Source organism: Camelus dromedarius, chromosome 12 (assembly GCF_036321535.1).
Source record: "Camelus dromedarius isolate mCamDro1 chromosome 12, mCamDro1.pat, whole genome shotgun sequence".
NCBI classification, from domain to species: domain Eukaryota; kingdom Metazoa; phylum Chordata; class Mammalia; order Artiodactyla; family Camelidae; genus Camelus; species Camelus dromedarius.
The window spans coordinates 8,164,662-8,182,123 of NC_087447.1; the positions used below are offsets into that span (position 1 = coordinate 8,164,662).

General features: G+C 43.4%; 1 protein-coding gene across 3 annotated transcripts; it reads left to right on the plus strand.

Annotated features, from left to right (window-relative positions):
* The first annotated feature begins 10 nt into the window (after nt 1-10).
* Nucleotides 11-17,169, plus strand: PLAAT5 (phospholipase A and acyltransferase 5). Of its 3 annotated transcripts, XM_064492233.1 has the most exons (6): nt 11-374; nt 934-1,027; nt 1,849-1,957; nt 12,874-12,982; nt 15,000-15,262; nt 16,810-17,169. In XM_064492233.1, exons 1-6 carry the CDS (start codon nt 122-124, stop codon nt 16,900-16,902), a joined length of 921 nt encoding a protein of 306 aa, XP_064348303.1. In that variant the 5' UTR covers nt 11-121; the 3' UTR covers nt 16,903-17,169. The 3 variants fall into 3 exon arrangements, with proteins under 3 accessions (XP_064348303.1, XP_064348301.1, XP_064348302.1); XM_064492231.1 differs by lacking the exon at nt 16,810-17,169 and having other exon boundaries at nt 15,000-15,538; XM_064492232.1 differs by lacking the exon at nt 16,810-17,169 and having other exon boundaries at nt 937-1,027; nt 15,000-15,538.
* Nucleotides 17,170-17,462: the final 293 nt, after the last annotated feature.

The window sequence follows — 17,462 nt, forward strand, 5'->3', positions numbered from 1 at the left end:
CGCAGTTCCTCACCGCGCTGCGCCCAGCGCCCCGGACTCCGTGGCTCCGCCGACTCGGGGGAGCTGGCCTGGGGCGTCGCCCTCTGGGAGGCCCTGGGACCCGCGGGGCGGCAGCAGCGGGATGGGCCTGAGCCCCGCCGCCGGGGGCGATTGCGGGCGCCGCTTCCCTAGGTTCCCCCGGCCCCGCCTCAAAGCCGCGTCGAGAACCGCGAGTATTCGGCCAAATGACAGTCAGCCTGCTCCGGGACATTCAGCTGTGCCCCAGTCGGGTCGCCACAGGAATGAGGCTCCCCTTCACCGAGCCACCACGCCCCGGCCTGGAACCCCCCTGGATCGTTCCCCCTGTCCCAGCCGGCCATCGGACCCCCAGCAAGGTCACCACAGTTTCTTTCAACCCTCCTTGCAGATACTTGGGCATTGTGCGAAATGCCTGTAGCCGAAATGAATGATGATTTCGGAATGATCTTTCGTTATTAATTTAACTGAAGCGAGCCAGGCATCCAGTGACTCGGGTATTTGCCTTCCTAGTGTATTTCGGGTGGACATGGGGCAGACGTGGCAGCTGCCGGGCAGGTAGGCTGAACAACAGCGCTAGCTTGGCAGAAGCTTCTGCAGTTGGGTGTAGCCCCAGGGTTCTGCCATCTTCGGTAGTGGCAACTCACACTTCGTCCCCTCCCCTGTTCTGTCTCTGGGAATTCCAGAGTCTCTCTTTCCCAGAGGAACTGGGCCCCCTCCAGGATGGTCGCACCCCCATAGCCCCCCTTCATCCAAAAGTTTATTGAGGGCTGATCAGGAGCCAGGTTCGGTTCTAGACAGGAGCTCCCACCTTCGCAGAGCTGTTGAGATGCTCGCTCCAACTCTCCTTTCACAGGGTTCACGCTCCAGAGAAGGCAATTGTGGTTTAAAGAAATTTTTTTTTTTCTCTTGAATTAGAAGACTCTATGGGCTCTCACGCGTTGGTCCAGCTCATGCCCAAGCAGCCACAGCCGGGCACTTTAGAACAGAGCAGAAGCAGCGTCCAGCAAGGGTAAGATTCTTTCTTTGTATGGAAGGACTGAGCTTTGGGGTGGTTAGAAGCCTTCTGAAGAACCAACTTTGATGGCAATTCTGTAAAACAAATCCTGAGTTAGTTTCTATGTGAGCCAGCCTACTACTAACCAGTCGGCAGAAAGCTGGTGTGCTCCTCCTGGTAATAACAGCTGGAGACCAAGCCTGGGAAGGGCTGGTGGGAGGCTGCCTTGTAGCATTTTCTAGCCACAGGGCCATTGTCCAGATCCTCAGAACAGAATCACTTTACAAGGGTGCTTACAAGATGTATATTTTTATTTTTAAAATTTATTTATGTATTTAGTTTACAATATCATTTTTTAAAAATTGAAGTGTATTTGATGTATAATATTATGTTATAGGTATACAATACAGTAATTCACAATTTTTAAAGGTTATACTCCATTTCTAGTTATCATGAAATATTAGCTATACTCCCACGTTGTGCAATACATCCTTGTAGCTTATTTTATACCTGATAGTTTGTACCTCTTAATCTTCCACCTCCATCCTGCCCCGCCCCTTTCCCTCTCCCCACTGGTAACCACTAGTTCCTTCTCTACATCTTTGAGTCTTTTTCCTTTCTGTTATACTCACTAGTTTGCTGTATTTTTTTAGATTCCACATGTAAGTGCTATCTTACAGTACTTGTCTTTATCTGACTTATTTCACTTAGCATAATGCCCTCCAAGTCCATCCATGCTATACACCAGAAGCTAATGCAACATTTTAAATCAACTATACTTCAATTAAAAAGCATTTTAAAAGTATTTTAACTATATGATCCCAAACTTTATGTAGGGAGAAGCCTATGGTTAACTTGGAGCCCACGCCCAAGCAGACGAGAGCAGAGTGGAACTCGACCCCAAAGCCTGGCAGTGCAGGCAGATTAACAAAGCAAGCCGCGGAGGTGGGTATCGCGAGAATTCTCAGACCGGGAACACCGTCAGTTTCCTGGTGACTTACCTACGTACAATGTGGCGGGTCGAATTGTACACTGATTTGGGATGTTGCTTACGCCTTTTTAATTGTTTAAACACAGATTTATAGAGCTGTTTATTGAGCTTTACTGAGGTATAACTGACGTACAATAAATCGCATTATATTCAGAATGTACAGTAGGATATGTTTTGACATACGTGTACACCCATGAAAACACCAGTCAAGATAATGAACACCTCCATCATTCTTGAAGCTTTCTTTTTTCCCCTCTGTAAATCCCTTCCTCTTTCCACTTCCATCCCCAAGCAATGACTTGATCTGCCTTCTGTCATTATGTGTTAGTTTGTGCTTACTAGAGACTTATACACATGGAATCATGTTGTACGAACTCGTTTTTTCAAACAAATTTCCCCCCACCTAACAGAGGCACTGGGGATTGAACCGAGGACCTTGTGCACGTCAAGCATGCATGCTGCCACTGAGCCATACCTCCCCCAACTCCTGTATGTGCTTTTTGGTGGGTCTCCTTTCACATAATTTCACATAATTATTTTGAGTTATATGCACATTGTTGCATGTTATCAACAATTTATTCCTTTTTGTTACTGAGCAGTATTCCACTGTATATCCGGATATGCTACTATTTGTTTAGCCATTCACCTGTTGATGGGCATTTGGGTTGTTTCCACTGTCTGGCTGTTACAAATAAAGCTGCTATGAACATTTGTGTACAAGCCTTTGTAGAGACATACATTTCTTTTGGGTAAATACCTAGGAATATAGTGGCTAGATCATATAGTAGATGTGTGTTTAACTTACTGTTTTCCAAAGCGGTTGTGCCATTTTACATCCCACCAGCAGTGTGGGAGAGTTCCAGTTCCTCCACGTCTTCATCAGCATCTGGTATGGTTGATCTCTTTAATTTTAGCTATCTTAATAGATATGTCGTTACCTCATTGTGGTTTCACTTTGCATTTCCCTAACAATGTTGAACATTACTTGCCTTCCTTATATTTATATATACACAAACACACACACATATGTACGCACACACACACACACATACACACACACACACATATATATATTCTTTAATGAAGTGTCCAAATCTTTTGCTCTTTTTTTCTCTTGGTTTACATGTTTGAGAGTTCTTCAGAAATTCTGTATACAAGTACTTCATCAGTAGTTGTATACAGTAGTTCAACAGTACTTGTAATATTTTTCTCTTGGTCTGTGGTTTGTGTTTTCATTTACTTAGCAATAATATCTTTTGAAGAATAAAAAACTGTTAACTTTGATGAAGTCCAGTTTATAAGTTTTTCTTTTATGAATTGTGCCTTTGGTGCTGTTATCTGAGAAATCTTCGCCTGAACCAAGCTCACAAAGATTTTCTACTGTTTTCTACTAGATATTATAAAGTTTTAGTTTTTACATTTTACATTTACATGTTTGATACATCTTGAGTTAATTTTTGTATATGGTACAATGAATAGGTCAATGTTGGCTTGTTTTTTTCCCCCTTATGGATATCCTGTTCCAAAATGATTTGGTGAGAAGACTGTCCTTTTCCCACTGAGTTGCCTTTGAACCTTGTAAAATCCCAGTTATCCATGGTACCTGTGGGTCCTTTTCTGGGCTATTTTGTTCCATTGATCCTATTTGTCTGTTGTGAGGCCAATACCACACTATCCTGATTACTACAGTTTATAGTAACTCTTGAAATGAAGAATGTTGGCCCTCCAACTTTGTTCTTCTTTTTCAAAGTTCTTTTAGCTATCCTAGATTCTACAAAAAGCCTGCTGAGATTTTGATTGGAATCTCATCAAATCTTTTAGAGAATTGGATTCTTCACAATATTGAATCTCCTGACCCATGATCAGGTGTTTTATTTATTTAGGTCTTCCTTAATTTCTCTCAGCAAAGCTTTGTAAGTTTCAGCTTACAGATCTTACACATCTTTTTTGAAAGTATTTCATATTTTTTGATACTATTGACATGGTATTTAAACATTTTTAAATGAAATGAATATTGACAATTTTGAAAATTTAAAGTGAAAAAAAATTCCAGTTTCTAATTTTCTGTTAGAAATACAATTGGCTTTTGTGTACTTTTCTCGTATCCTTCAACCTTATTTCCTGACATTTACTTTTGTAACTTTTCGGGGTAGATTCCATCGAGCTTTTGACATATCATGTCATCTATACAGATAGTTTCACTTTTTCCTTTCCAATCTGATGCCTTCATTTATTTTTGTCTTAAGCAGTACTAGCCCGAATCTTCAGTACAATGTTTAATAGAATTGGTGGCAGCAGACATCTTCCTCTAATTCCTTAACTTAGAGGGAAAGTATTCAGTCTTTACTGTTTAGTATAATGTACACTGTAGGTTTTTCATAGACAGTTTTGTTAAGTTAGGAAAGTTCCCTTCTCAGAAAGTTTCTCAGTTTGTTGAGAGTTTTTTGTTCTGAAAAAAAAATTAGCACTAGCCATTAAAGTTTAGCAAATGCTTTTTCTATGCCTATTGAGATGACCATGTGGTTTTTCTTTTTCAGTTTGAATTGTATTGATTGGCGTTCAGATATTATAACAATCTTGCAGTCCTGGGGGGAAAACCACATGTGGGCATGATGTATGACCCTTTTTATATATTGTTTGATGCAATTTACAATATTGTGCTGTGACGTTTTGCATTATGTTCATAAAGGATACTTCTTGTAGTTGTCTGGTTTGGTATTAAGGTAATGCAAGCACAGTAGAATGGATTTGAAAGTATTCTTACTCTATAGTATTCTTGTGTAAAACTGGTAATAATCTTTCCTTTAATGTTTGGTAGAATTTACCAGCAAAGCCATCTGGGCCTGGAGTTTTCTTTGTGGAAAGGGTTTTAACTACAAAATCAGTTTCCTTCATAGACATAGGGATAGTCACATTATGTATCTCTTCCTGTGTGAGCTTTGATAGTTTGTGTCATCTACCATCTGCACACACTACCCATAAAGTAGTCTGCCCCAACCCAGCACCATCGTGTCACCCCATTTATTGCCTTAATTATATAGTCGTTTTGCTTATTGATTATCTGTCTCTTTGCAAAAGTGGGCAGAGCACTTGTCAACCTGACTCATTGCTGTATTTCCAGTGCTTCAAATAGTAAGTTCTTGATAAATATTTGTTGATTGAGTACATTTGGAATAAAACCATCATATCCACTGCAAAGTATTAGGTGGGATAAAAGCATCATGTTCATTGCAAAAGGTTAGACAATAAATTCACCATGACAGATTCATAACAGAGTAATTAGGAGTGGTGTGCTCCACTGGGGCACATAATAATCTTTAGACATTTGTAAAATGTTCTTTTGTAAAGACAACATCGTTGCTCTCTTAGAAGTTCTACTAAGGACCCATTGAACAGCCAGTAAGTGACAGAGTTGGGATTTGAACCAGGTCTCCTGGCAGCAAACCCTGTCTTCTTGCCATGACTCGGTAGCTGTCTGCCATTCTAACCCATAGTCTTTCTTTTGTGTTGTGTCATCGTTTGAGGCTCTGGGTTTAATTTCTGAGGCATCATCTGGGTTGGGGTCAGAGATGGAAGTGAAGTTCCTAATACCTGTATCGTGGTGATTCTCTTCTGCTGCTAGCTTTCCACATCCGTTCCAATGCCTGGTCAGGGATTGACCCAACAGTCTGTGTGTTCAACACACAACACAAGCCTAGGGACTTGTGGAATTCAAAATAATGCTCTTACTTTGTGATTTTGCTCTTGCCTCCCTGCCACATGCCACAGGCAGGAACAAGCCCTCCACCCACTTCCCTGCACCACATCTGTCAGGGTTATAAGACTTTCAGAAGCTGTTATTATCCAGGGACCTTCTGAAAGCCTGGTTTTTCTAAACAGGTGCCTATTTCTGGGAGAAGAAGCCAGAGTTGGGTTGCCAGCCTGTGCAAAGGAAATAAATAGCTGATGGATGGAGGATTGTGAAGTAACATCTTATTCCAAAGAGAGAAAAAGGGCAGAGAAACTTTAATCTGGATTTGAAGACTGGAGCATCAGCTGGGACTGGAGGTCACCCTGGAGGATGCAGACAGGTTCCTTGAAGTTCATGAAATGCTGGGGAGAGGGTAAAGTCAAGGCAAAAGGAAGGATGGGACCTGGGGAAAGCCTCCAGCATGGCTGCAACCTTGGCTGCCCGTAGAGTCGCCCCAGGAGCTCTCAAAGCTCTGTTTCCCTGGCCATACTCCAGATCAATCTCAATTTTTAAAAGCTCTGCAAGCAATTTCCATCTGCAATCAAGGTTGAGACCCAAAGCTCAATACAATCAGTTTACAGTGGGAGAAACTTCAGCAAGAGAGCAAGTAACTCTAGGTGACTATAAAGTCTGTTGTGAATCCTATGAAGTTTTTCACTTTCTACCTCTATCCAGTGGCAATACTGCAGGTGAAAAGTATTAAAGAAGTAAAGAAAACTCCTTAGAATCCTAAAATCCACCCCTCCAATCCCAGAACCTTCTGTCTCAAAGCTTATTCAACATCCTCAATGACCAGCACTTGTTTTGTTTTGATTGTTTTTTTCTGGCTGAGACTAGCATCACCATGAATCATATCGTCTTCCTACTGGCAGTTATTCCAGAAAATTACAGCAGGAATATTGATTGATTGATTGATTGATTGATTGAATATTGTTCTTGTCGATAGGTATGACCCAGCCAGGTGGAGTGGGAAGTAACTGGCTATTTTGTTGGTGGGGAGTGGGCACACAGCGGGGACTGCTTGCTCCTAGGAAGGATGTATATGACTGTCTGCTGGGCTCGGCAGACTTTGAGAGACCTGCCTTCCACGAGATGCTCTGGTTGGAGTGTACATGCCATTGGTCAGGACTCTAGGTATTCGAGTTTGTGCTTAATAGAGTGAGATGCAGTCGGGAGTTGGCTCAAGGGTAACCTAAGTGTCCTCTGGGTGCCCCTCTGGACTGACTCAGCAAACCCTGCCCCACGACGTTACCATCATCACCACCCTTTCCACGCTGATTGGTGCCAGAAATAGAGTCTGACTGATATGAGTTCTTGCACCTGCAGGAGCTATTGTTATTGTTCATCCTTTGTCCATGGTCCTTTCTTTCCCCTGTGCCTCGTGTATTAATGGTTTTAGGTTACTGTATCAGAAAGGATGGACCCATGGGCTTTCTTGTGTCATATGCATATTAGAGCAGAAATACACTCACCTAGTGCATTTGTCCCTTTAAAGATATTAGGCTTAATATGTTCTCTTTCCCTCTCAGTACCTATTGTCCAAAAGGGGAAAACAATTAGGAAAACTATGAATCAAAGATTGATATATACCAAGGTTTAAATTAAAGGTAGTTTAACTGTTTTCCTGTGTCAGCCCATGTAGGCATTGAACTAGATTTAGTTTTTAAAAAAATGAGTTTTGGGGTGGGGAGGGTCTAGCTCAGTGGTAGAGTGCATGCTTAGCAAGCATGAGGTCCTGGCTTCAATCCTTAATACCTCTGTTAAAAAATAAGGAAAGAAATAAATAAAACCTATAAAAATTATTTTCAAAATGTTTGAAATTCAGTCTTCCCTAAGAACATTTTAAAATGTTGCTGTGATCTCTTCTGGTTTTTTCAAGACAGAGGCATTTGCTTAAAGTGATGTATCCTTCTTTGTATTTGAATCACAATGAGGATCCTATTAATTTGCTGATTGTTTCCTTTTAATCTTCTTCAAAGGATGAGAAAGATCCCCTCTCTGCTCTTTCCCTCTCTTTGCTTCCCTCTTATCTGTGTCCTGGACCCGCTACTCCTGGTCCTCCACATCCATCTACCGTCACCACATCACTTCTTTGTGTCTGTGCCGTTGTTTATGTGCTGTCTTCCAAACCCTTAGCTCTCACCCTCCTCGATATATTACCACCCTCCAGATTTTAGGGCGGGACACAGCCACATCTTTTCCCCTGGGCCTATGATAAAAGAAAATGAAGTTCAGAAGTCCAGTTTCAAGTTCCCTGCGGTGTAATCCACTTTCCAGATGAGAAGCCTGGGGCGCCCTCTAGTGGGTACTCGATGGCTATTGTATTTTCTCTTTAGAGGGAGGAGCTGGTTTAGACAGGGGGCCTGTGAAATCCCTGTTCTGGTCCTATCTCTGCCACTGACTTGCTGTAGGACCTTGGACAAAGCACTTCATCTTTCTTGGCCTCAATTCCTTCCATGTAATATAATAGTGTAGGTGGTCTGCTCTGTTCCCTGTAAAAACTCACCCCCTCAATGGGCAAGACTTCTGGAATGGCTAACTGAAGATCTCAGAAATCTCCCCAGAAAGCAAAAATAAAACTGGACAAAACCATCAAAGGCAACCATTTCAAGACTCTGAAATTTGACCAAAGACATACAGTAAGTTGATAAGCGTTATATCCAGAAGGTCTACTGAATCTTGGAATCTTTGAACAGCAGAAGTCTAGTGTTTTAGCAAGCCCCTTCCTCCCACCTCCTCCAGCTCTATTGTGGGGAAGTTGTACCTAGTGGTTGGGACATGCCAGGAGGACTGGTAGTGGCATCAGAGGGCAACTTTATTTGGAGCAGTGTGGAAAAATATGTGCTCAGGGATGTCGCTGAAAACAATAATTATATCAGTGACAAAAATCATAGAAGGCCAAACAAAATTGCAGTTAGTCTGAGGTTGCAGTACTGACTGGGACAAGTGATAGACTTGATATTTAATATGGAAATCCAGGTAATGAGACAGCTAAAGAGGGTCTAGTAAAGCTGCCACATCTGGTGGTCTGAAAGGGATGCACAAGTCCGCACATACAAACAGGAGAGACTGGAAGGGCCTGAGCAAGTCTCTAGTTCCTGGAGAAATGCAAAGCCTTGTGAATGCAGAAAGTGAAAGCTGGGAAGGACTTAAAATTTTTTTTGGGGGGGGGGTAGGTAATCAGGTTTGTTTGTTTGTTTTAATGGAGGTACTGGGGATTAAACCTATGACCTTGTGCATGCTAGGCATGTTATCTACCACTGAACTATACCCTCCCCCCTAACACTTTTAAACTTTAGAAGCTTGAATGAATTCTCCAAATCACACAGAGCTCCATAGGCAAAGGGTGATGCCTTACTGGCCCAGGATGTGGCTCCACCTCTGATCACTCACTGACTGACCATTATGCTATGATGGTCCAGGAAGCCAGGCTTAAAAATAAGAGCAAGAAACAACAACAACAGCAACTGAAGTTGATACAGGGAAATAGACATCACAGAATTAGTCCAGGCAAGTGTCTAAACAGACAAATAAACAACCTAATAAACAAACAAACAGCAACTACCACCAGCCCCGGGGGGAATCAGAATCCACACAGTTGAAAGACAGACACAAAGAGAAAAATCTTGAAAGCAACAAGAGAAAAAAGAATCCTCATGTATAAGGGAACCATAGTGAAATTTATCGCTGACTTTTCATCAGAAACAATGGAGGCCAGAAAGCAGTGGGATAGCGGATGGAAAGTGCAGAAAGAATAAAAAGCTGTCAATCAAAAACCCTATATCCAATTAACTAGCTTTCAAAAACAGAAGTGAAATAAAGATAGTCTCAGATAAATGAAGACTGATAGAATATGTTGCTGGAATGCTTGCTTTGCAAAAAAATAGCAAAGAAAGTTCTCCAGGCTGAAAGGAAGTCACACCAGATAGTAACTAATCCACAGCATGAAATGCAAAGCACCTGTAAAGGTAATTACATAGGTTATTATTATAAAAGAGTATAAATATATATATTTAAACCTTTATTCTAGCTAATTTTAAAGACAATTTTATGAAACAATAATTATAAAATTCTATTGCTGGTCTTCTAACATGCAAAGATGTAATAAATATAACTTTAATGGCAGAAGAAAGGGATGCTGAAATGGAGCTATATTGGATCAACGATAGGACTCCACATAGTACCTTGAATCAACAGAGAGAAATGTGAATCAATTAAATGGTCCAAAAAATGAAGAGATCATCTGACTTGAAACTTCAGGATCCAATTATAAGCCATCTACAAAAGGGAGACTTTCAATTCAAGGTCATAAATAGGTTGGAAGTAAAAGGATGTAAAAAAAATGCCAACAGTAACTGTAGCTGGAGTGGTTATACTAATATTAAACAACATAGACTTTAAGAGAAAAAATATTATTAGAAAAGGAGAGAAACATTTCACAATGATAAGGGGTTAGTTCATGAGGAAGTTGTAACAATTATAAACATATACACACTTAACAACATAACCTCAAAATTCATGAACTGAAAGCTGAGAGAAAAAGTCAATCCAGAAATCATCATCATCATCATCATCATCATCATCATCATCATCATCATCATCATCATTATCATCATCATCATAGGACTTAAATACTTCAGTCTCAGTACTGGATAGAACAACCAGACAAAAAATCTGTGAGCATATAGAAGATTTGAACAATATTGACTAACTCGGCCTAACTGATGTTTACAGAATATTCCATTCAATACTAGCAAGCATGAATATTCCCCAGGATAGACCACATTCTAGGCCATAAAGCAATTCTCAGCAGATTTAAAGGGATTGAAGTCATATAAAATATTTCTTTGTTCACATGAAATTAAAAGTTCATAGCAGAATGAAATCTGGGAAGTCTATGAGCATTTGGAAGCAACTTATTTCTAAATAACCCATGGGTAAAAGAAAAAATAGAGAAATTAGAAGATACTTTTGAGTTGAATGAAAGTGAAAACAGAATATATCAAATTTTATGAGATGCAGTTAAAGCAGTGCTTAGCAAGATTTAATATAGGCTATAAATGCCTGTATGAAAGAAAAAGGAAGATTCCAAATTAATATACCAAATTTCTGCCTCAAGAAAACAGAAAAAGGAAAGCAAACTAAACCCAAAGCAAGTAGAAAGAAGGAAATAGTAAATGTTAGAACAGAGATCAATGAAGTAGAAAAAGGAAATAAATAGAGAAAATTAACTGAAGCCATATGTTGGTTCTTTGAGAAGATAAACAAAATTGACAAAACTTTAGCTACATCGATCAAGAACTAAGGGAGGGAACTCAAACTACCAAAATCAGGAATGAAAGGGGGCTCACTACCAACCTCACAGAAATTAACAGGATAGTTAAGGAATACTGTGAACAGCCTATGCTAACAAATTGGAAAACCCACACGAACAAATTCCTAGAAAGACACAAACTACAAAACTGACTCAGGACTAACTACAAAAGCTGAATAGACCTACAAGGAGTAAATTAAACTAGTAAATGAAAATCTTTTCACAAGGAAGTACTCAGGCCCAGATGGCTTCACTTGAGATTTCAGCTATACATTTAAAGAAGAAAAATTACCAGTCCCTCACAAACTCTTTCCCAAAGTGTTACTGAACCAAACTTGGGTCTGCTTGCCTGTGTGCAGTAAAGCCAAGCTACTGACATTGGGTTGTGGTGAAGGAAAGTGCAGTGTTCGTTGTAAGGAACCGTACAAAGAGTCTGGGACAGCTTGTTCTCAGAAAGCCCAAACTCGATGGGTTTCAGCAAAGCATTTTTAAAAATTGAAGTGTAGTTGATTTACAATGTTGTGTTAGTTTCTGGTGTGGAGCATAGTGATTCAGTTATACATATATATATTCTTTTTCATTATAGGTTATTACAAGATATTGAATGTATTCCCTGTGCTATACAGTAGGAACTTATTGTTTATCTATTTTATATATAGTAGTTTTTATCTGTGAATCCCAAACTTTTAATTTATCCCTCCCCTATTTTCCCCTTTGGTAACCATTTGCAGCAACATGGATGGACCTAGAGATGATCATACCAAGTGAAGTAAGACAGAGAAAGACAGATATCATATGATATCACTTATATGTGGAATCTAAAAAAATGGTACAAATGAACTTATTTACAAAACAGAAGGACACTCAGACATAGACAGCAAAGCATTTTTTAAGGCTAGGCGAGAGAGGAGGGGTCACAGGGTATGTAATCAGCTTGTGCATAGTTCTCTGGTTGATGGGGAGGTAACAGGGCTGTGTCACAGGGGTTAACGTTACCAATTCTTTGGCTCCAGTAGGTCTCATGGTCATCAAGGAGTTTATTTCTTCCACTTGGTGGGGGTTTTAGCATCTGTAAAACAGCTCAGGAAATGTGCATCAGATACTATTATCCAGGTACTTCAGAGAGGAGCTAAAGCAGAGGGTATGGTGGAGGAGGGGATCTGTCCCGGGAAGTCCCCCCCGTAGGGTCCTGCTCGGTTACAAAAACAGAGGAGGGAGTGCTTCCTAACTCACTGTAACTCCAACATTACCCTGATACTAAAGTCAGGCGAGGGAAAGAACTACAGGCTAACATCTCATGAACATAGACGGAAGAAGCTATACTATAATCTATTATCAATGCAAAACACTTAATTCAGCAGCATATGAAAAGGAGCGTGCCTCATGACAAGGTGAGATTTATGTCAGGATTTCAAGTTTGGTGCAGCCCGCCAGCCCAAGCCTGAACCTGCAGGAGAGCCCCTTCCTCTTGCAGTGTCCCTCCAGCGCCCCCTATTGAAATAGCTCAACATGGTGCTCAGTTTCAAGGAGAAATGCTTACAGAACAAGGAGAAATGCTTACAGAATGTGTGTACCATATATACACGGAAGGTGCATTCAGGGCTGTCACAGTCGGCCTTGGTGGCTTTGATAAGGGGGGTGATAGCAGGAGTTGGCGGCTCCTTTGGCCCTTTGTATGAAGAGAGATTTTTGCAGCCTGTGTTTCTGTAAAGTGATGAAACGAAGTATCTTCAGGCTGAGCTCTAGCTGATCCCCAAACAGGGTCTCTGGAGTTCCTTGAGCATGTGCAGTCTCTTTATTTTACTTTTTTTTTTTTTCCATCACAGGGCAAACCAAGACCCAGACCCGGAGACCTGATTGAGATTTTTCGAATTGGCTATGAGCACTGGGCCATCTATGTGGAAGATGACTGTGTGGTCCACCTGGCTCCCCCGAGTAAGGGTGGATACTCTATTGAAATACTGATATTGCTGTTAGCAAAGTAAAAAGAGGACGGTTAATCATGTGTTCCTCAGCTGCCGCCTTATTTTAGTGATAGAACGCCCTGAAGCGTTACTGGACCTTAATTTACCATGTGATAGAGCTTGGTCTCTGTCTCCCCCAAAGCACTGAATGTCTAGCTCTAAGGCAGATGCAGGTGTAAGGAGTGTCCCTAAGTTTCCTGACCACCGAGACCACCTTTCTTTTACAATAGAGACTTAAGATCTGGAGCCTTTGTTTTGTAATGACAACAGTTAAATATCCTTCCTCTGTTTCTGAGGATTCTCTGGGAGGGGTGCAGACGCTCCGTGTTCTGGTTGTCACTTTTTTCCTATTTGTCCCCAAATGTTGCTTCCTGATCGCCTTTGGCACCTCCACCCTCACCTTGTCTCCCTACCCTTCCACCCCCTCCCAGGCCACGCCACCCTCAGTGTGGACAGCCTCCTCTCATTTCTCCAGGCAGCGTTAACACAGGGCTGAGGTTATACTGATGACTAATTAAATTGTGGTGGACATGTGATGGGGGCAGAGGCAGTGAGAGTAGAAGATGACAGCACAGAATGTGAAACAATTTCAAATTGGACAAATTGGACCATGGATCACGTGGTTGCCTTAGGTTATAGGACCTAGGGGAGCTAGGAGAAGGGGAGGTGGGGGGCTCCCTTGTGTAATCTTTGATGCCTTTTGGGTTTTGCATCCTGTGCAAGTACTGTCCATTCAAGATTGAACAGGGGTGGGTATAGCTGAGGGGTAAGAGTGCCTGCTTGGCATGCAGGAGGTCCTGAGTTTAATCTCCAGTACCTCCATTAAAATAAATAAATAAACCTAATTACCTTCCCCACAAGACAAACAAGACTGATTTATAGAATGGCACTGTTACCAAAGGCCTGGCCACATGTTGTTCAGGGCTCTCAGCCCTGCATCCCATCCCCCTCTGGTGGCCCAGCCTCTCACTTTGCTGGGACCTTCCCGCAGAGCAGAGTCCCTCTCTGTCTCGGGGCCCACGTGAAGAATGGAAAATTGCTTCACATTACCTTCATCTCCACCTCTCCTTTCCAGACTAAGTCCAGGAGCGTCCCTCTTGTATAACCAAAGAGTTATACAAGTTAACAGTGATGTCCCCACCATCCCCATCAGATCTTCCTCTAAAAATGAGTTCTGCTACCTTTGTTCCTAAAAGCTGAATTGCCGACTGCCAGCTTTTGTAAAATCAGCAGTCTTCAAGTAAGAAAGGAATAAGGGACATTTGTATGTCCATACGGTTGTAGCAGAAAAACAGTCCTAGTATTAAATTACCACCTACCTGGCCTTGGGCAGCTTCCCGACCCTCTCTGAGGCTCTATCTCCTCTTAGGACTGAATATGATAATCTAGCAGCTTTCAATGTTTCCCTTTTCACAGCTGTGGAAACATGTTTTCAAACAAACCCTTAATGAGAATCCCAATACTTGAGAGAAGGGCAGAGTGGCTCTGGGTGGAGGCTGGTTGGAGGGGGACCCAGCCAGAGACCTGTCTGCTTGGCTTCACCTGTGCCCCCGCAGTGGCCACGGCAGGAGGGCTGTCATGGCCCCATCGGATACCTGGGAGCTGACTGTTACATGTAAGGGTGCTTATCCCACGTTTGTGATGATTACTGAAGTCTGGTTAGGAAAGCAAGACTCCAGTTCCAGGACTTGGTCAGGTCAGTGCACCGAATGGAGCTTGGGCCACACCGTAAGGGACTAACGGAGTTTTATGAGAAAGAGATTGCAGTGGTGTTGAAAGTGGGAAGTGCGGAAAGCAGGGCAGAAGGCTTCTTGTGGAAGCTGGTCCTTTGCAGTTCATTAGTCCAACTTCCCATCCTCTGCCATGCCTTTTAGAGACGGTGAAACCGGGGCTCCAAGAGAAGCCACTTACCCAGCTCTGGGGTGAGCCAGTGCTCTGCCCTGCTGCCCCTCACAGCTTCCCAACTTTGCCTTGTCTTCGGCCTCCAGGTGAGGAATTTGAGGCCGGCAGCATCACTTCTGTCTTCAGCAGCCGGGCGGTGGTGAAATACAGTCGCCTGGAGGACGTGCTGCATGGCTGCCCCTGGAAGGTCAACAACAAGCTGGATGCGACGTACCTGCCGCTGCCCGTGGACAAGATCATCCAGCGGACGAAAAAGATGATCAACAAGATCGTGCAGTACAGCCTGATCGATGGGAACTGCGAGCATTTCGTCAACGACCTCAGATACGGCGTGCCCAGGAGCCAGCAGGTGCGGCGTCCCCCTCCCCCTCCGGACGAGGGGTCTCGCCGGGCGTCCTCGGGGCTTGTCTGCCGCATCAGGGGCCCAATGGTGATGGATCCATGTTTTTGTATTTGTTGTGCTCGTGGGACCTCCCATGACTAGAGGACTTGATGCTTCAGGAGGTATTTTTGCCTCTACTGACCCATGGAGGAGTCCAGGAGGCACTGAGCCGTAGTAAGACCCCTGGGGGGAGTCCCTGCTCAGCCACTAATTCCCTTGTTCTCCTTGTCAAGGCACTTCATTTCTGACACTGTTAAAAGCTGAGGTAGATATTCAGTGCTGAAGCCGCAAGTCAGCAACCTCCTGGTGACATCTGGTCCACAGACATGCTTTGCTTGGATAACTAGTTTTTGTTTTTATGTTTCTGTTTTAGTTTGAATGGCTTGCCAACATTTAAAAAATACATAGAAATTTTATATAAAAAGATCTGGATTCCCAGCCTTACTTCAACAACCAATTGATCAGGCCACTGGGCCTGTGTTCCAGCTTGCTGACACACTGGGGGGCCGAGTCGGGGCTCCCCCTTGAGATGGGGTGCAGGGGTAGGTGTGGCACCTGCCGGCTTCACCCACACAACCTGCCTGGTCTGTGGGCATTTGAGTTTGGGATCCCTCCCTCCACCATAAAGGGCGGTGATAAGTTAAGTATGGTACAATACATGTGAGAGAGCTTTGGAAGCCCAGATTTCTGTGACAATTTGGACTTTACTAAGACCCCATAAGATGAGTGGAGGAAGTGTTTATTGTCACCTTTTCAATAGATTAAGAAATCAAAAATTAAAGGGGAGCATCATTTTTTTATGTTCTTTTCTATGTTTCTTATGTTTCCATAACCTACGGGACTCAGATCCCAATACTGGTCTCCCGACTGTCACTGCTCTCGTCTCTCAGTGGGGGTTAGCAGGCCTCGCACTCCCTCACTCCCCCTTCTGCTCTCTGCATCTGCCTCCGAGCCTACCTTCCATTCTTGGGAGAACTTGCTCTCGTGCTCGGGGCTTGGTGGGCTCTGGGATGAGGGATGTCCCACCTCATGGGCATTTGTGCAGGGAAAGAAGACTGCGAGGGATCAGGGAAACTGTAAGAGGTCCTCCTAAGGAGACCGGGCCCTGCATGCCTGAGACCCAAGCCCAGATCTAAGTGCAAACATTAAATCACTCTGTGGACTCTGTCCAAGTGAGTTCCCCTCCCCGGCTCTCAGATTCCCTGTATGTAGAATCAGGGGTTCAGTGGCTGTGCCCCTCTGAGCCCCACACCAGAGGCAGACCTTGAGCTGAATGGCTCTGAGGGAGGAAGGGGCCTAGGAGCCCTGGGAGAAAGGGCTCGAGCCTGCCTCCGATGTCCACCTCAGGCCATCCTGGCTTCCCCAGCTCTCCCGTGGCTCTAGGATCTTTGGGAATATAGGGTGGCTTCCTCCTGGGCAGGCCAGTTCCTGAAGGGGAGTGGTGAGGTAGGGGCGGGGCAGGGCGCGAGCCTAGGGGCCTCACTGCACGTCCTACCAACTAGTCTGCTTCACAGGTGGAGCACGTGCTGATGGAAGGTGCCAAGGCTGCAGGAGCGGTGATTTCGGCCGTGGTGGACAGCATGAGACCCAAACCAGCAACTGCCTGAAGGTGCCGAAAACTCCAGGCAGAGGAAGAGCGCCTGATGTCGGCCAAGGGAAAGGGCCTCCTTTCCTCCCCTGCCTTCCTCTCTTAGTGGCCCCATGTAAGACAACTGTGGGCTTCCTGAAGAATCTAGAATGTACCCAATTACCCCTCCAGAAATACATCCAATATATGTGCTCACAGACCCCTGGACTCTCAGGGTGGGAAGAACCTGGTATTTATTACACATCTGTTAGGCACCAGGCCCTGAGGAAGGCACTTCACATACTTCATTTTACTCTCTGTGTAGGAAGGGGCCTTGCTTCTTTCTTAGGCTGAACCTAGTCTGTGATGCTTGAAGCATCCTGGAATCCTCTGCTTGAACATTCCCAGTAACGAAGAACTCTTTTCAGAAGTTTTTTTGTTTTTTTTGTTTTTTTTTTTTTAACTTGCCCTTTCAGACCACAGTGAGGTTCAAGGGAGGAAGCCTTGAAGGAAACCTGTAACTTGTTCCTGAGGGTCCCTCTCGGCCTTATCTAGAAACACCTTTCCCAAGAAATATTTTCATTTAAAAATTATACATCA